Source organism: Notamacropus eugenii (assembly GCF_028372415.1).
Source record: "Notamacropus eugenii isolate mMacEug1 chromosome Y unlocalized genomic scaffold, mMacEug1.pri_v2 SUPER_Y_unloc_1, whole genome shotgun sequence".
NCBI lineage: Eukaryota > Metazoa > Chordata > Mammalia > Diprotodontia > Macropodidae > Notamacropus > Notamacropus eugenii.
In genome coordinates, this window is record NW_027325109.1 from 953,716 (window position 1) to 973,596 (window position 19,881).

Sequence of the window (19,881 nt, forward strand, 5' to 3'; positions counted from 1 at the left end):
CATATGTAATTAAGTAAATGTGAGGAAATTTTTGACAGTTCAGTCTTTTTATCTGTTAATATAACAGTTTTTTGTTGTGTGAATATTTTGTGTGCTAAGTGGACGATAACCTGCACACAAAAATAAACAATGGGGAACTATTTTGAATATTCAAGTAGAAGACTTTTAAGTCTTATAGAAAAAAAATTTTTTTGAAGGGGGCGTTACTTTTGCAGGAACTCTGGGCGGAAGTGGAAATACGAAAGACGGTGAGTATCATTTCCGGTGAATGATCGTCTGAGGAGCAGATAGTGCCTTCCGCAACTCTTTTACAGAGATTTTGAATAACAGGTTTAGGCTAGTAGTGTTTTTTTCTTTCAGAAGATTGGATATTCGGAATCGTTATTGGAACTGGGGGTGCCATCATTATATATGGTAAGGAATATTGAACGACTAAAGAAAGGGAAAAAGAAATCTAAAATGGCGGCCCCCATGCCAGTTTCAAGCCGCGGTGTAAGGTCTTTATTTATTTGTTTGTTTTTGAGGATAGTTAAAAATGAAGGGAACTTAAACTGTAAAATAACATAATTTCAAACAAAAGATTTGCATGTTTTTTGCACTTAGTTCTCATGGCCTCAGTGCAACCTCGCTGGAAACGTGTGGTGGGTTGGTCTGGTCCTGTACCCCGACCTCGACATGGCCACCGAGCTGTATCTATTAAAGAACTTATCGTAGTTTTCGGTGGTGGCAACGAAGGCATAGTTGATGAACTACACGTATATAACTCAGGTATGTAAAAACTTTACATGACAATGTTTTTCCCTCTCTTAACCAGCTGTTTTTGAATTCACATATAAATCCATAACATGATCCCTTAACACTTTAAAAAATTTTAAATGTCAGTAACCTCGTTGTCGATCCAAAAACTGTTAAGCAAAGACCAAACGTTTGCCACACTACATATTTTATACCATTTTCTCCCACTTTTAAACTCCCAGTATATTTGTAAATTAAAATTTAAAACTTGTTCCTATTTTTAGAAAAAAAGACAATCTCAAAAAAACTGCCAAACGAACATTTCCATATAATTTGCTACAAAAAAAACTATTTCTTAGGCAATAAATGTTTATTATCCCCTACAAAATATACCTTTTTGTCCTTCCACATCATGACGTTACTTTGTAAACAAAAATAAATAATTCAAGAAAAACAACACATCTAATATAAAACTAATCCAAACCTATATATTTTATTATCTCTTTAAAAGCAAACTATTTCATTCCAACAAAAAGTATTCTTTTAAATTATTCACAAACAAAAAATTGCCCCCCATCACCTATTAGTTATATAAGACTCTAGAAATCACTTGCCACATGTCAAGTTAAAATGAAAAAAGGACATTTTTATACAATTTGAACTTAAGAAAAAAAGGTAAAAATTAATCAATATGAAAAAAAAGAAATATAAACAAACTTCTGTACCCAGCAAATTGAAACTGTTTTATAATAATTAGTTGTTCAAATGACTATCACTTCAAAATTTAAGCCTCTGCACATGAATAATAAAACAGTAACAACTTCCAGCAAATCTTTATTCAATACCTGCTATATGCTAGACACTATATTACATATTCAGGATACCAACACAACTAAAACAACTAACGCATACAGTAAGAACCCATGTCTTCTACACTATTCACACTTCCAAAAGCAAAGAAAACTAAAAACTACAGAATCACAAAAAAACCAGTCATTTAGGCATACTTTCCTACAATTATTGTATTCTTAACACAAAAATGACTATCAGGTTTATTTGAGATATGGTTGTCCAAATGATAAAATTCTTATAATTAAGCCTAAATTTATAATGTGACTTTTGAAACACCGTGTGTATGATTTTAGTATCCTTTTTATTTTACATCCCTTTCTCTTTTTTAGAATTAAAACAAAATAGAAAATACATGCAGTTTTTCTTAATTTTAAAAATGTATTAAAATATCTACAATTAAGTACTTTTTTAATTTTACCATTCTTTGAATCACAAAACAAAACAACTTAGGTTTTATGACAAATAAAAAGGATTTTTGCAATATTCTTTTCAATCTTTTAAGCTACAAAGTGAAATTCATTCATTACTTATACACCTTTATTTCATCTGGTTACTAGCAAAATCATAAAACTACAAAAATACCAGAAAAGGGACATACAGGAAACAAGCTAAAACTGATAAAAAATCCACTTTATATAATCTTCCCCATTGAAAAGTTACTTTAATGACATCAGTTTATAAATAAAAACCTGAATCCTAGATGAGTTTTGTAGCCTGACATCTCAAACCCAGTCATCATCATGCTTTCCTACTTATTGCATATCAAAATTTTCAGTATAGTATCCAGAACTGAACAAAATACTCTTGCTGTATAGAGAAACTTTCATATCCTCCTTCCTGGAAGCTTTTCTTCTTTTAATGGAGTTCCAAATTACATTACTTTTATTGTCTGTCATATGATATTGCTAACTCACAAAATTAAAAAAAATTTAAAAAAAGTATACATTCCAACTAATCAATATTATGTTATCATAAACTCTACATTTCTTTCTTTTACAGTAGAATACCATACTTTACAATGGATCACTGAAATTGTTAAGGACAGCTAGGTGGCTCAATACATACTGAACCTGGAACGAGTAAGACTCTTCCTGATTGTAAATCCAGCCCCATGCATTTACTAACCTTAGCAAATCTCTTAGCCCTGTTAGCTACCCTCAGTTTCCTCATCTATGAAACCCTAACAGGGTCATAAATAGTCACATATAACTGAAAAATAAAAAATAACTGTTTTACAACACTAGAGATCTTTTATGACCAAAATGAAGTCACTTTTTGTCCACAGCTTTGATATTTTTCATGAGGAATCTTTGGAAGTACTCCATTTCATTAAACATCCATTTTTTACCTTAACATTGTACTTAGTTTTGCTGAGTAAATTATTCCTGACTGTAAGATTATTCTCTATCTTCTAGAATATCATATTCCAGATTCCTTTAAAATGGTAGCAGCTACGTTGTGTAGAATCTGGAATGTGACTCATTACTACTTGCATTCTTTATTTCTGACTGCGTACCATATGTTTTCTGGTGTTCATAGAAGGTTTCATTTGGGAATTTTTTTCAATGGATTCTTTATTTCATTTTTTGTTCTCTGGTTCTATCAGTTTTGTTAGGATATCTTAAAATGTAATATCTAGACCTTGGTACCATGATAGGCAGATTTTTTTATTCTTGTTTTCTGTGTCAATTCCTGTAGCATTCTTTTCTGAGAATACTGATTCATATTTTGGAGAAAAAATTGAGCCCATTTACCTTCCCTCTTCTCTATTCTTACTCATCACCTATCACTCAGGTGCCCTTTGTCACTCTGTCTTTTTACCACAGTGATTCCATTCCATCTTCATCATGATCACCCGGACAGCCTACCTCACACTTTGCATGCTCAGTTCATTCAGGAGCCAAAGGGATTTTTCTAAAAATCAGGTTCAATCACGTCACATACACCCCAATTTATCAAACTTCAGTAGTCCTAATAGCCTCCAGAAGCAAATACAAAATGATGTGCTTGACATTTAAAGCCTTTTATAGCCTAGTCTTCTCCTATGTTTTAGTCTTCTTATGTCCCCACTGTTACCCCACAACTTTTGGTATTTGCTACTGACTTCTTTGGCCATTTGTCAAGTAAGACACTTTGTGTGACTGTCCCCTCTTCATTCTGCCTCCCGTGATACTTCCAGTCCAAGTGAAAATCTACCTTCTACGAAAAACTTTTCCTGATTTCCCTTAATTCCTGTACCTTCATCAGTTACTTTATATTTTTCCATATATAGACTGTTTTGTATACATTTGTTTTTATGTTGTCTGTCCCATTAGACTGTGAACTTTTCAAGGGCAAAAACTATCTTTTACTTTGTTAGTAGGCACAATGCCTTATTTTAGTAGGTACTTAATAAATTTTTATTGAGTGACTAAAATCTGGCTTTGAGTGCTTGCAAATATAAAGACCCTGTGTACTAGTTGGATTTATTTATTTATTTTTCTATTTATTCAAAGTGTCAGGATTCCTACCTGCTTTATTATTCTGGATGTTGTAACTGTCGTAATTCTGCTTTAGCCACACTGCATTTTAACTTCCTTTTTACCTAAGGGCAGCAACCCTTCTCAGTTGAGATAATAGACAACAAAACTGCTAGTTTTACTTGTCTCTCTTGAGGTATCTTGTTTTGGTAAGAACCTTCAGCCCTAAAATTGTGTGTTACTGCTACTGCCCTAAGTTGGTCTCACTATGATTATTTTCTGGATTTACCCATAAAGATCCAGTCTGTATTCTCCAGATAGATTCAGAGCAATTTTGAGAAGTCTGGGATCTGGGCTGTACTTTTTTCCACCATGGCCAATATCAGAAAATCTCTCCCAAATCCAAACCTAAATTTGCCTCTTCACAACACCTATTTTACTAGTTCTGTAGTCAGGAGCCAAAAAGAACTAATTAGACTATTCACACTTCAAATACCTCAAGAGAGTTTCCATCTGAAACTTTTCGTCTAAATCCATAATATCTGTTGACAACTTTTACCATCTTGATTGTCCTCTTTGTTGTGTCTGACTTAAAGCAAATATAAAAGTCCAGGTCTAACCAAACTAGAACTCAGAGAGGTTGTTCTCCTTTTAAAATACAGTTCTTTCTTGGAACTCTTTGAAATCTTTTTTCCAAAATTTAGGGTGCTCAACTCCTATCACAAATTTCAGAATGAAAGAGTCACTTTTTCTCAAAGTTCACATTATTTTCAGTTCATACCTTTATTCCATCTTTTAAAGGATGATATGTTAAATAAATAGGAAGTAATAGTAATCTCTCTGTTTCAGGCAGACCTACTCCTGGCCCCTGTCACTACTTACCTACTTAAAATCTTTTTTCTTACCTTATTTTTATACATTTTTATTGATATCACCTTTTTTAATGTAACCGAGATTTCTCCCAGTGTCCTCTCCCCTTCTGGAGAGCCATCCTGTGTAACAGTATTTTTTTAAAGGGAAAAAAGGAAGAGGGAGTCAATGACTAAAAATTATCCGGAACTCTTTAAAGTAATCTATGTAAGATTATTAATTTATTTATTTATTAGTAAATTTGAATACTCTTTCATTTGTTAGCAGTTTATATTTATGAGAATTGTTCATATTTTTAACTGCTCAGGTTGGGAAATGCCTTTTGTTTGTATGTGTGTGTGTGTGTGTTTATAAATGTGGAGAAACTACGTGATGCAGTTGATTAGGAGGGAGGTCTGGAACACAGACTCATCTTGAGTTCAGATCTGGTCTCAGATGTTTACTAGCTATGTGAACCTAGGCAGATCATTTAATCCTGTTTGCCTCAGTTTCCTTATGTGTAAAATGAGGTGGAGAAAGACATGACAACCACTTCAGTATATTTGTCCTGAAATGGGACCACTTAACTGAAATAATTAAGCACAGACATAAATATTTGCACTCTCATGCACATACACACATACTTGTTGTTTATGTATAACAAACTTTTATCTGAGAAATTTGATGTTTAAAAATAAACTTCCATTCATCAACATTTAATTTTGTGGTGTATTCATTGTAAAATGTTTCCTAAATTCCATATAACTTCTATTTTTAATTAGATGTGAAATCAAGACATGGATTCACATTTTAATTTTGACATTTCCACTTGTGTGACTTCAGAGTCCTTCCAGTCAACAAGTATGAAATATCTACTGTGTACAGATTACTGTGTTAGGTACAAAGAGTGAAATAATTATCATTAGCAATTGATTCTACATTATAATGAGGAATAGTAACAAAAATGTCTAAAAATACATAGTTAGAAAATATGTAAGTATTTTAATTATATATTACTAAGTATACATACAAAGTGGTTATAAATACAAGGACGTTTAAGAAGGAGGGAACTGGTAGATGTAAAGGAAGATCTTATAAGGTAGAAGTCGTCTTAAGGTCCATTTTATAGAAGATACTTTATGAGTCAGAGATAGTGAAATTGTGACAGAGATTTAGAGTTAAAAAGACTTAAAAACTGAGAAAAGAGAACAGTGAGGAAGCTAGTTTTGATGGCAGAATGCAAGAAGGAAACTAATATGTAATAAAGATGGAGTAAGTTTTGTGTAAGTTGTGTAACTAAATTGTGTAAGTTTTAGCATTAAAAGGTAAAAGGATAGAGGTAAGAGATAAAGTACATCTCAGTTGAGGGTGAAGAACAATTAAAAACTAGGGTAATTGAGAGGTCATTCCTCTGGGAGTTGGAAAGGAGGAAGGTGCTTAATTCCTTGAGAAAGGAGAAAGAATGGCATTGGACTCTGTACACTATGGTTACAGAATTTATATTGGGTAAAAAAATTTTTATTTGAGTTTTCTTCAGAAAAGGAAAGGATACTTAAGTGAAGGGAGGTAAAAGAAGAATCTGGAAGTAAGAATGAGGAACAAAGTATACTCCAGCCTTAGTAGGAGTTAAATAAGAGAAAAACTTCATTTCTAGTTATGATTCTCAGTATTGCAGTGCAGTCAGAAGAGACTAAGATCTCACTGTGGATTGGTAGATAAAAAGAATTATTAGAGAAATTAGTCCAGTATAAAGGGGAAAACAGGTACTTAAGGGTAAACGTAAAGGGAGCAGAGAGATAAATATAAGAGAATGGAATGTGTATTTTTCCGTAAACAGCCAGTGATTTAATAACTAGAGATAAGGAGAACAGAAGTCAATTAAAACTATTATTTATATCAAATAATTCACAGTGTACAGAAACTATCTACATTGCTGTTAATTAAATATGGGAGCAAACATCACGATACCTCTCACCTGAAATTTATAGGTGCTATTTATTCTTTCTCCTCATCCCTGCCTCCTGATTTCCAAGTCCTGACTAAAATCCCATTTTCTCAGAAAGCAGAATCCTTTCCTAAACCCTCAATTCTACTGCTTTCCCTGTATTGCTTCTTATTACATATTCTGTATGTAACTTTCTTTCACTATGAAGATATTGTCTTATTCTGTTGAGATCAGGAACTGTTCTTTCTCTTTTTTGTATCCCCATGCTTAGCAAAGTGTTTATTGATTGATTTAATATACACTTAATTCTTACACATCTCTTAAATTAGGGGTTTGGCAACTTCTCAGTCTGAAAAATCCAAATAAAATTGTTTGACCCTTCATACTATGGAAAAAGTCTGAATTTTTTATTTTTCTTTTGTGTGTGTTTATAGAACCTCACTGTAACACTTGGGTTGAGTATTTGGTTGTTCCCTCTGCTGGCCTTCCCAAAACTCCTCAAAATTTCCCATTTAATTTCTTAGGCTGACTAACAACATATAGAAACTTCAGTGTGAAAAGTCCACAAAAAAGTCTGATAGGTGTGGGTGGTTTCAGATTTTGACCACTGTTGTCTTTTGAATTTTAGCAACCAATCAATGGTTTATCCCTGCGGTTCGAGGAGACATTCCTCCAGGCTGTGCAGCCTATGGCTTTGTGTGTGACGGAACTCGCCTTCTGGTCTTCGGTGGGATGGTGGAGTATGGAAAGTATAGCAATGATCTATATGAATTACAGGTAATGCTCATGTTTTATAGGACCAACTCTGTCATATTGAGTGAAGAATACGCATTTGTTTTTATAATCTTCCTTCCCCTAAGACTAAGAATTTTAATTTACGTGTCAGAATTTTTATGCTAACTTCTTGATAACTGAAAGAGATTAGAATGAAGAGACTTAGATTTTAGTGCATGCACATCAAGTTGTTTTGCTTTAAGAAAAAGGTGGAAAAGAACATTTTGTGTATGCCAATTAGGAATTTGGTTTACTCCATAAGACCACCATCTCTTAACCTGAATAAATGTAAAGAACCCATATATGTGACATTTGTTGCTTTGGCAAGTACTTTAGGGAGTTTAATTGATATTTTTTAAATTTTTTTTGATGTAGGCAAGCAGGTGGGAATGGAAGAAGCTCAAAGCAAAAACACCTAAGAATGGGCCTCCTCCTTGTCCCCGGCTTGGACACAGCTTCTGTCTTGTGGGAAACAAGTGTTACCTCTTTGGGGGTCTGGCCAACGACAGTGAAGATCCCAAGAATAATATTCCAAGGTTAGGTGCCATTACTTAGTATAGAATACTGGGATTCTTTTAGGTCTTCTCAAATCATTTAATCTCTTAAATCACAGTATCTTAGTTGGAGATATGATAGTTTTTTGTGATAGCTAAGTTGATTATGTGATTATGAGGTGTAAATTATAGTTTAAGATTCTTATTCCGAATTCTGTGATAGAATTGGTAACGTAAGCTTGATTATATGGGCATATTCTTATTTCATATTCTAGTAAGTGTAGACTTTGTATTCAGTTTTAGCTTCTGAATTATACAGATTTTCTAGGATCAGTACTGTTTATGTTCAGTATCAAAGAACTTAACCTGTGACAGAAACCTCATTTTGACCCCAAGCTTTGTTTTTTTGTCCCTTCCCATAAAGTCTTGAAAATCTTGCTTTATAAAGGTTTTACTTTGGTCCTTAATGATATATGGAACATCTAGAATTCAGATCCATTTTATAACATTGATCACATCATAGTTGGAACTTGACACTGCCTTTTTTTTCCCTTTCTTTCCCAACCATTTTTCTTTTTGTCCTCCATGCTTTTAGATACCTGAATGATCTCTACATCCTGGAGTTACGTCCAGGTTCAGGTGTGGTGGGTTGGGACATTCCTATTACCTATGGCGTCTTGCCCCCACCCCGGGAATCCCACACAGCCATAGTGTATACAGAACACGACAAGAAGAAATCCAAGCTGGTGATTTTTGGGGGAATGAGTGGCTGCAGGCTGGGTGACCTCTGGACCCTAGATATTGGTAAGGTACTTAAGAATAAAACAGTATATAAATTGACTACAATCACTAAATTATTCTATATAAAAGTTGCCGTCTAGACTCTTGGAACTTGATAAATGAGACTTAACACTGGAATTGTGTTATTTATCTCACTTGTGCTTTTCAAATAGTTCTGGACAGGGGTAGATTTGAGTCAGGACTCATCTTCCTGAGTTAAAATCTGTCTTACTAGCTGTGTAACCCTGGGCAAGTCATTTAACCACCTTAGTTTCCCTATCTGTAAAAAATGAGCTGGAGAAGGAGATGGCAAACAACTCCAATATCTTTGCCAAGAAAACCCCAAATGGGGTCATGGTGATGACCCAACAATGAGGAATACTTACAGAATGGGTAGGCTGCCCTTGGGAATTATTAGTGTTTCAGAGATGACTTCCTATAACAGGAAGTGCAGAAAATGCAGCAAAGATTTTGAATAGGACTTAAGAGAAGGGGTAGAAGTGATATTACTATATGTTTTATTCCTTATTTGTCACCACTGTGAGATAGAGTGAATAGAGTATGTTAAATTTCACTGCTCTGGAGGACTCCTTTAAAAAAATAGTTCCTCAGTACAAATTGCTACACTTAGTCTATAAAGTTAACTCAGTGTCAAAATCTAACTTATGAAAGAACAAAATGTATTTTTAAAAAGCTAATTGTTCAGATTATGGAAAAACACCTGAATGGATTGCCTCTCAAATTAGTGCCAAAATTCCCTTAGAAGTAACTAAATGATACACTGGACTTGAGGTTAAAAAGACCACAGTTAAAATCTTTTTTTAAATCATGGGCAAATCACCTCAATTTCTTCTTGTATGAAAAAGCCTTGGTATAAAGAATGCAGTGAAATCTTATAAAATGCCTTCCAGCCTTTAAAGCACTAATGGTTAATTATTTTAAAAATTATTATTCTCATTCCTGTAATAGAACATTTTGTATCACCAAAATTTTGGCATACCTTCTGTGAGGTATATAAGTTTGTAATTTCAGAAGAATCAAAATCAGATATAATCCCAAAGTATTATTGAAGGTATTTAGGTTAGAAAAAGAAGGTGGTGTATCCTTATAATGGAATTTAACATATTGGAAAACCAAAAGTGGTACAAACATATTGAGTATTGTTAACTTTTTATAAAATTTCACTATCATAATTCTCACCCTACCTGTATAACTAGTCATCCTCAGTTTCCTTTTTTAATAATTTTTTGTTGGTACTTTGTTTCCTAAATCACCATGGTGTCCCATATGGAGAGGAGTAAATTGTCTGAAAACGTGAACTTTTGTGGGATGGATTCATAGTGTTACAAAAGGGTATAGGTCTGTCTTCCCTTATTTGAGTGCCACTTTTTCTATTGTTTTTCTCTTTATTTTTCAGATCTTTGAATTTTCTTCTTCCTGGTGTCTGTGATATTTTCAGCTGCCCCCATATTACTTCTTTTGGTTCATTTCTTAATTCCCCTCTTAATGAGAGCCTAAATCTTAATGAGTCTCCTCATCTTCTTACAGTTTGTGAAGTGGTATTTTGTTCCATGGTAGTGCTGTTTCTTGTAACTGCTGAGTGAGTTTTAGTACCTGGTGTTCTAAATTGTGGAGGCAGCTGACATTGCTTTACTTTCTGTTTTGAACTGAGAAAATGTCTAATTTTCTTATTGGCCACATGCCCTCCCTGGAAGTTTTCTATAACCAGTTTGAAATGTGGCTTTTTTTCAGCATCCTGTGGAAATATAATTGGTTGCTGAATTGATTAGCATCCTTACATTTTTTTTTTCAGAAGGGTTTCTCTGTAATCAGTGTTGAACACTCTGGTTTTGCTTATACTTTGACTCTTTACCAGGATTCTGTGAAATCTTCATCATTTCTTATGGTACTGTATTTACATTTGCTTTTGGGGTGTTCAGGAAGGACTAGCACCTGTGGTGTGAGAATGGCTGAGCCCTTTTCAACTTCATGCAAGTCTTACGTGTGGTTTCATGGAACACACAGAGCCTAGTTAGACATATAAGTTGCATCCTAGGCCATCACCAGTGGATTTAGATGACCCATTAAGAGAGAGTAAGACTGATGATTTTATGAAACTCTGCCTCACTTAAATCCACAAATCATCACTTTGTCATTGGTCCTCTTTGAAAATTATGTAACAAGGAAAAAAAAAGAACAAAAAGAAACATCCTTAACAAAAGTTGCTGAAAATTTTGACTCTTTTTTACTTCTCTCATTATATTTTTGCAGAGACTCTGATGTGGAATAAACCCAACCTCAGTGGAGTGGCTCCTCTTCCTCGAAGTCTTCACTCTGCTACTGCCATAAGAAACAAGTCAGTAGTTGTTTCCACTTTGTTTTTCTTTAATTGTCTTTTCCTCATTGTAGCCAATTTCTTACCAGCAAACATGGTTGGCAGAACATAGTACAAAAAAAATTTAAATCCAGAGAGAAAAGCTTCATGTTCATTCAGAACTCAAAAATAAGAAGATTCATTTCTAAATACCTTAATGGTATTCCATAAAGAGAAAGAAGGATAATGTGTAGTTATCTTTACATTAGGGAAGATTGAGGAATAGTAAATATTGAAGGTGAGATGTCTTCAAGGGAAAATTATCTGACATCCTTTGGAGAATGAACCATGTGAGAATTTTTTGGGTTAAATAATAAGAGCTAATATTTCTATAGCTATTTTTTACAAAGCAGTTTGCATGTATTGTCAGTATCTTTGGTGTCTTAGGCAGTATGCTAGATTCTGGTAATAAATTTCATCACAACAGTTTTATGAAGTACATATTACTGTCTTTTCACAAATTAAGTAACTGAGGCAAAAAAGAGGTAAAATGATTTGTTTAGCATTGCAGCCAATAAGTATTGCAGTGGGATTAGAATTCAGGTCTTCTTGGTACTCTTATCTGTAAAAAAGGCTTTATCTCAGGAACTAGATTGTTTCATAGAGTTTCCTTCTACATCTGTTCTTTCGCCCCCAGAATGTATGTGTTCGGTGGCTGGGTACCTCTTGTCATGGATGATGTCAAAGTAGCCACACATGAGAAGGAGTGGAAGTGCACCAGTACACTGGCATGTCTTAATCTAGGTATGGCATGGACTTAAACTCATGAACATATCATTTAGCAGGCAGCTGGGCTTTATGATCATACTAGCCCTACCCATAAAGTATAATTTGTGTGGATGAAGATAAGGGTGATGATGGTGAATAATAGCGCCATTGAAGGAGACTCAGTTCTTACATGCCCTTAATTCCTTTTCCCCTTGTATCTTTTACCAAATAGGTTGGATGGAGACTGCCTAAGGCTAATTGGAAATGTTTTTTGACATATGAACAAACTCTCCAAAAACACAAATTTCCAAACTCTCTTCTTTTGCAGTAAAAGTCATCTCTTTTTGCTCATTTCTTTTCGCTAATAGTTGTTTTAAAATGTGTTTAAAACCCATTATGAGCTGTTGATTGTGTTTTGCTTCCTATTTTCTTCTCTTCTGCAGATACTATGACATGGGAGACAATTCTAATGGATATGTTGGAGGACAATATTCCCCGCGCCCGAGCTGGTCATTGTGCTGTTGCCATCAATACCCGACTCTACATATGGAGTGGAAGGGATGGGTACCGAAAAGCCTGGAATAACCAGGTTTGCTGTAAGGACCTCTGGTACTTGGAAACAGGTAAATCAAGCTGTTTAAGAAGGTCAAAACTAAATAAGCTGTGGCTATGGCCATGTTTCTTTTGCATCTTTCTTTTCTCTTTTTTCCCTCACAGAAAGGCCCTCAGCTCCATCCCGAGTATATTTGGTTCGAGCAAACACTAATTCCCTAGAGGTCAGCTGGGGATCAGTGCCAACAGCTGACAGCTACCTCTTGCAACTTCAGAAATATGATATTCCTCCTGCAGCAGCTGCCACCTCACCAATGACCAGTCCAGTTCCTTCTGTGCCTGCCAATCCTCCCAAAAGTCCTGCCCTAGCAACCACAGCCCCTACAGTGCAGCCTCTTACCCAAGTGGGCATCACACTTCTCCCTCAAAGTTCTGTGTCTCCTTCTACCACCACCCCTATCCAGGTCTTAACAACAGTGCCTGGAAGTTCTGTACCTGTGCCCACCACTAGAAATCAAGGTGAGTCAGTTGGCTAGATTTGATAAATCTCTGAAGAAAATAGTTTGGTTCAGGGGTAGGCATGTCTTGACTTAAGTAACTAGGTCATAAGCAACTCTGTGTTAATGGGTGAGAGAGAAAGATGGATTTGAACCCAACCATATTCAGTAGCCAGCATGCACCTTTTTTGTTCTGAGAAATATGAGTAAATATGGATGGAGGAAGAAGAACCTCAAGGAAATGATGGAAATGGAAGAAATTCCATTATGATGGGGATAGCAAGATATGCAGACCAATGTTTCAAGGATAAATAATTTTAAAACTAGTATCACTTAGCAAAAAATGATTAATACTTTGGATTGGTAATCACTGAACAGGGTATCTTGGATAGCATTGGACTACTTGGTTCCAAATAAGATCTACAAAGACATCACTGCAGGAGTCAAATTCCTTTGTTTCCCTTCAAAGTATGTGATTATGTTTACTAAGTTGTTAATTCAATGAATGAATGAAGAAGCTCCTTTTTCAGCAGGTATCCCCACTGTCTTTAAAGTAACTGGCCCCCCGGCCACAATAGGAAACCCACTGGTCACTATCTGGTCTGTCAGCCAAGCAGGAAAAGCACCTGTCACTGTCACCTCATTGCCTACTGGTGTACGGATGGCTGTGCCAACATTGAGCTCTCAGGGCACGGTATGTTGGAGTCTGTTTAACTTTGTGTGGGGGAGCTAATATGGTAAAAGATGTTGGCAAACTAGAAAAAGCTCAAGTTAAAAATGTCTTGGGAGATCCCAGTAATTAACTGGTAGACACCATTTATTTCTCAGTACTAATAGAAGTAGATCTAACAGGATGTCCATAGGACAGCTGCAATAGGAATTATGTTTCAAACCTAGCATAGTCTTCTTTTCTCATGTTCTCTAGATGATACGTAGCAATCCTCAGATGAGTGGAATGGCGGCTCTGGCAGCTGCAACAGCTGTCACCCAGAAGATCCCCCCATCTGTTCCTATAGTGCTCAGTGTTACTGCAGGCACAACTGTTGTTAAAAGTATAGCAGTATCACCTGGAACTACCACTTTACCAGCTACAGTGAAGGTGGCTTCCTCACCAGTCATGGTCAGCATATGTAGAGGGGTGTGTTGGGGAAGGGTGGAGAGGATTGGTTGTGGTGATTCTAAATATAGATGAATTTGAAGTAGTAGATAGCGCACTGAATCATTTACTTGAACTTAATCTTTTCTAAAATTTGGGTCCATTTTGTTCTTTTTGGAAGTTACTGGACTCAAATGGTAGCTAGAAATTTGAGAAATTAAGAAAGGACTATGTAAATTTTCAAGGAATTATAGTAAAAGGTATAAATAAAGTATCAATAATTATTTCCTTTGTTATTTGAAATACATCCCAAGTAGATTTTCTTCCAACAATAGTATTTATATGTAGACTTTTAAGGTTTTCATTCTTTTCATTTAAGGAGTCAAGTAGGATTTGTTTACCAAGCTGAACAAATTCCTACAGACATTTGTAGTAAAGGATAATCCCAAAGAAGATAAAGTAGCCAATTTGTTTGGTGCTTTAAGATATATGAAACACATTTCTCACAATAAGTCTGTGAATTCGGTATTGCAAAAATAATATCATTTTACAAATGACAAACCTAAAACTTAGAGAGAAATGTGGTTTTTTTTGTGTTCCAGTTTGTTTTTGTTACATTTTAAGTTTTGAATTGTCTCCCTCCATCTGTTACCATCCCTCGCTAAAGAAGGTCACCATTTAACACAGGAAGAGAGTGTGGATGTCTCTAAATAATAAATAAAACCATATTATGCGTACTTCTTTCTCTAGATGTGGATAGCATTTTCTTTCATAAGTCTTTTGTAATTGATTTAAGTGTTTATCATATTCAGAATAACTTTGTTGTCCAGTTAAACAGGATTGCTGCTCTTGTTAACAAACATGCTCTTGGTTCTGCTTATTTTACTCTTCATTATATATCATATAAGTCTTTGCATATTTTTCTACAGTCATCCTGCTTGTCATTTCTTAGAGCATAGTAATATTTCATCACAATCATATGACACAACTTGTTCAGCCATTTCTTAACTGACAGGCATCCCTTTGGTTTTCCTTTTTTGCCTCCACAAATCATTGCTTAATAGTTTAAAACATAAATTCCTTTTCTTTTTTCTCTGATTGTTTTTTTTAGTCATATTACTAGGTCAAAGGGCATATACATAGTTTTATAATTCTCTGGATATCATTCCAGATTGCTTTCCAGTTTCAGGGAGTTTTGAGGAAACATCTGAATCCAGTTTTCCTGACACTTTTTGAAATGGGACTCTTAGACTTCTATAATTTGGTTTTTTAGAATTGAGGTTTTTATTTTGAACCAGATCCTTGTCCCAGTCTTGCATTGTCTTCACTGTTTCTCTTTTTTTCTTTTTTTATTCCAGGTGAGCAACCCAGCTACTCGAATGCTTAAGACAGCAGCTGCCCAAGTGGGGACATCTATCTCATCGGCTAGTAGTACTCCCACTTGTCCCATCATCACTGTTCACAAATCTGGCACAGTAACTGTGGCTCAGCAAGCCCAGGTAGTGACCGCTGTTGTGGGAGGAGTCACCAAAACCATCACATTAGTGAAGACTCCAATTTCTGTTCCAAGAGGCAGTACTCTGGTGAGTGTGAGAAGTTTTTGGCAAATGAAAACTACTTTAAAGTGTTCTGTCTACCATTTGTTGTTGATATTAGGTCATAATGGTTGCAGATTAAATCTGTAGCAATAAGGAAACTGAGGCCAAAAAAATAATAAGTATTAGAGGCAAGAATTTAAATCATGTCTCAACTCTAAATCCAGTACTCTTTTCTATATACATAATTATATCAATTACATGACAAATTGAAGAAAGTGCTAATTTTGTAATCAGGACCAAGAATCAGACTGCAACTACAACTTTTTTAACATTGAGCAAATCACATTACTTCTTTGAGAATGAGCCTCACTTTCCTTATCCTTAAACTGAGGATTATTGTATTTGTAATACGTAAGTTACAACTGCTATGAGAAGTTAGACCAGATAACCTCACAGTTTTCTAAAACTATGATTCTTTGATTTTGTTCTATCTCAGAAGTAGGGAGCTTGTGCCTCAAGGCCTTCTAGGGACTCAGGTATGACCTTTTGACTGAGACCAAGTTTTACAAAACAAATCTTTTTATTACAGGAATTTGTTCTATGAAGTTTGGATGCAGGTTACCCCTGATATGCCTTGTAATTAAGTTTTTTTTTTCCGCTTTTCTCTTTATTTTTTCCTTTGCTTTTTCAGATTTCTAATCTTGGCAAAGTCATGTCAGTAGTTCAAACCAAACCTGTGCAGACCTCAGCAGTAACAGGCCAGGCTTCCACTAACCCAATGACACAGATCATCCAGGTAAACCACTAGAATCTAAGAGAGAGTTAGCACTTTCTCCCTTTTACCGCTGTAGTTTTGTAGGCTTTGCATCTTTCGTAAAAGGAGTTCTGATCTTTTAAGAACATATTCTAGCTTTCCATATTCAGGAAGCAACTTTCTAATTTTCATATTAAGTCTATAAAGCGAAACAGCTAGTGTTGCGTACCAGATCTCCTTTCCTACCTTTAGAGTATAAATGGTACTGGTTAAGAATTTCCTTTCATTCTTCCTTTTTTAATTCATTTTTAAGTTCTAAATTCTATTTTCCACACCAACTGAATGTGCAAGAAAAAAACATTAGGAGTATTTATAATCATGCAAAACAAATTCCCACAGTATCAATATCAGAAAAAAAGGAAGAAGAAAATGTGCTTCATTCTGCAGTCTGTAAATCCATCAGTTCTCTTTGTGAAAGTTGATAGCATACGTTATCATGATTCCTTTGGAATTGTTGTGGGTCAGTATGTTCATCAAAGTTATTTTTTTTAACTGATTATCTTGATTATAATGTTTTCCTGGTTTTGCTTACTTTATGTTGCATTATTATTTCTTTTCTTTCCCGTTATATTGTAAGTTCTGCAGGGCAGTCTTTTGTATCCTTTTGTATCCCTAGCACTTAAAATGCATATTAATTGATTGATTGTTTCACAATTTCTTCATTCCATCCTGTTCATCCATTACTTGTGCATACTTTTCAGTTCTTTAATACCACAGAAAGAACTGCTTTAATTATTTTTGTATATGTACATCCTTTTCTTAACTGTTTGACCCTACAGGTATATATAGCCTTTGGGGCATAGTTCTAAATGACTTTCCAGAATGGTTAAACCTACTCAGGGGTTTACAGTAATGTTGTATAAATTACTCTCTTTTTCTTCTGACTTCACTTTGCAGCATTTCAAGAACAACTTAGTTCAAAAGAGCCACGGTCTTTTTTTTCAAATGTCCATTCTCTTCTTGTAGTATTTTGTGCCAACAGGAAGATACAGGACTATTATAAAACAGTATGTGCATTTAAGAAAACATAGAGAAGTAGGTAGTCAATAAGAATTACTTTTTGTGTCCTAGATTTCCCTCTACCTATAGAAAGTAGGTCACACAATTACTTTTATTAAACAAAAAAAAGTATATGTTCTACACATGCATAAAAGATCATATATTTCCTTTTTTTCTCCATGGTGCTTCCACAGCCTTTCACAGAGACCAAAGCATATTGAAGGGTGGAGGCAAATTCAGTGTTTTTTTTATCCTGGTACAACCCCCTAGCTCTGTTTTTTGTCTGCTTTCTTTTTTAGACCAAGGGACCTTTTCCTACAGAGACCATTCTGAAGCTGGTGACTTCATCAAATGGCAAACCTACCACCGTCATCACAAGCACCCAAGGCAGTGGGACAGGAACCAAGCCAACCATCTTGGGTATTAGCAGTGTCTCTTGTAGTACCACAAAACCTGGCACCACTACCATTATCAAAACTATTCCCATGTCAGGCATCATCACCCAGTCTGGAGCAACAGGTAGGACATATCAGTCAAGGAAATAACTCTTGATGTTGCAAGTCAGTGTATGTTTCGGTCCTCAGTAGGTTGAATTCCAAATTGGGTTATAAAGTCCATGCAGTTTTAAAAGAGGAAATTGAAGCAGAGCTGATTTATTCCTACCATTCCCCCGTTCTTTTAACCAACAGGGACAAGTGGCAGCCCTATAATTTGTTTATGGATTTATTTTATTTTTTATTATTACATTGTAACTTTCTTTTTTTTGTTGGTTTTTTTTTTTAATTTTGTTTTGTTTTCTGTACTTCTAGATTTTAATTGGATAGGAAAGACTCTTGAATCTACTGTCATCAGTGTCTTCAAAAAAAGAATGCCTTTCAGATTCAAAGAATGTTAGAGAAAATAATGAATTACAGAAAGATCAAATAAAAAAATAACAAAAGTGATGACAAAGTGAGGAATCAAAATAAAAGTAAAAAAATAAATGGAGCATAAATTATTTAGAAATGCAAAAATAACTGGTACCATTTCATATTTTTCTGTAATTGTTTTTAGCACATTATATATATATATAAAGACATTAACTGTCTTTAATTTATCTATCACTTGTCTGTCTTCCATCTATTTCTAGTTTCCTTTTTTTGTTTATTTATTTTTAGTTTTCAACATTCATTTCCACAAAATTTTGAGTTCATATTTTCTCCCCATCTCTCCCCTCCTATTTTCTTCTTTTTCTTTTTTTTGAACCTCCTTTTCCATTTAGCTAATTCAGCTTTTTAAAGCATTTGTCTCCTCATTGACTTTTTGAACCTCTTCTGTCAGCTGAGTAAGCCTATTTTTAAAGGTGTTATTTTCTTCACCATTTTTTTGGGTCTCTTTTAACAAGCTGTTGACTCGCTTTTCATGATTTACTAGCATCTCTCTCTCATTTCTCTTCCCAATGTTTCCTCCACCTCTCTTATTTGACTTTCAAAATCTTTCTTGAGTTCTTCCATGACCTGAGACCACTACATATTTATTTTGGAGGCCTCTGATGGTAAGCAGTGTTCTTCCTCATCTGAAAGGATGGAAGAAAATACCTGTTCACCAAGGAAGTAACCTTCTACAGTCTTATTTTTTTTCCCCTTTCTTGGACATTTTTCCAGCCAGTTACTTGACTTTGAGTCTTTTGTCAGCAAGGGGTATATTCTGGGTACCTGTAAGTTCTCAGTTCCTCCAAGGTGGCTCAATCAAGGGAAAGGAGTTTACTCCTCTCCTGATCTGTGCTGTGGTCAGGGAGCTACCCAAGCTTTTATGCAGAATCTGCAAGTAGAATTCCCTTTCCACAGCCTCCTACAGCTCCACCACGCCAGCCAGGACTGTTCCTCTCTTCCTCACCTTGGCTGCCACTCAGGGCTGAGACCCAGATCAGGGCCTCACTTCCCCCAAGGGCTTTAGGGTGAGGACTCCAAAAATGGACACTACTGCTGCTGCCACTGCCTGAGGTCAGGGCAAAGGGAGGACCCTGCTCCTTTCTCACTCAGGAGAAAAAGCTTTTTCACTGGCCTTTGAAGTGACTTTGGCATTTGTGGGTCTGAGAACCTCTGCTGCTGCTGGGAATTCCATCCCAGAGGCCTGTTCTGGTCCTGTTCCTGCCCATTCCATGTGACATTGCTGGGCTGTGGTCAGTGGGCTGTGCTGTGCTCAGTTCCCCATGCAATAGACCTTTTTTGTCAGCCTTCCAGGCTACCTTGGGCTGGAAATCTCTTTTTGTGGCTTCTGCTTCTCTAGAATTTGCTTAGAGTTATTTTTTACAGGTATTTTATGGACCAGGTGGGAAGAGCTAGAGTATGTGCATCTTTCTACTCTGCCATCTTGGCTCTGCCCCACAAAGTAAGTTTCTTTAGAGACCTTTTTTGTGTTACCCTTCTTTATTCT

The 19,881-nt window shown here is 35.4% G+C and overlaps 1 protein-coding gene across 11 annotated transcripts in view; it reads left to right on the plus strand.

Annotated features, from left to right (window-relative positions):
- Positions 1-232: 232 nt before the first annotated feature.
- Positions 233-19,881, plus strand: part of LOC140516963 (host cell factor 1-like) — a 36,399-nt gene continuing 16,750 nt past the window's right edge. For 9 of the 11 annotated variants that reach the window (XM_072627802.1, XM_072627798.1, XM_072627800.1 and 6 more), the window contains exons 1-14: positions 233-414; positions 604-768; positions 7,469-7,617; positions 7,990-8,150; positions 8,704-8,912; positions 11,160-11,244; positions 11,900-12,006; positions 12,414-12,593; positions 12,688-13,041; positions 13,550-13,713; positions 13,945-14,139; positions 15,474-15,698; positions 16,345-16,449; positions 17,766-17,985. In XM_072627802.1, the coding sequence (XP_072483903.1) occupies positions 609-768; positions 7,469-7,617; positions 7,990-8,150; positions 8,704-8,912; positions 11,160-11,244; positions 11,900-12,006; positions 12,414-12,593; positions 12,688-13,041; positions 13,550-13,713; positions 13,945-14,139; positions 15,474-15,698; positions 16,345-16,449; positions 17,766-17,985 (2,314 nt within the window). In that variant the 5' untranslated portion in view covers positions 233-414; positions 604-608. The remainder of the gene's footprint in view (positions 415-603; positions 769-7,468; positions 7,618-7,989; positions 8,151-8,703; positions 8,913-11,159; positions 11,245-11,899; positions 12,007-12,413; positions 12,594-12,687; positions 13,042-13,549; positions 13,714-13,944; positions 14,140-15,473; positions 15,699-16,344; positions 16,450-17,765; positions 17,986-19,881) is intronic. The other 2 variants (XM_072627799.1, XM_072627806.1) reach the window with 2 other exon arrangements.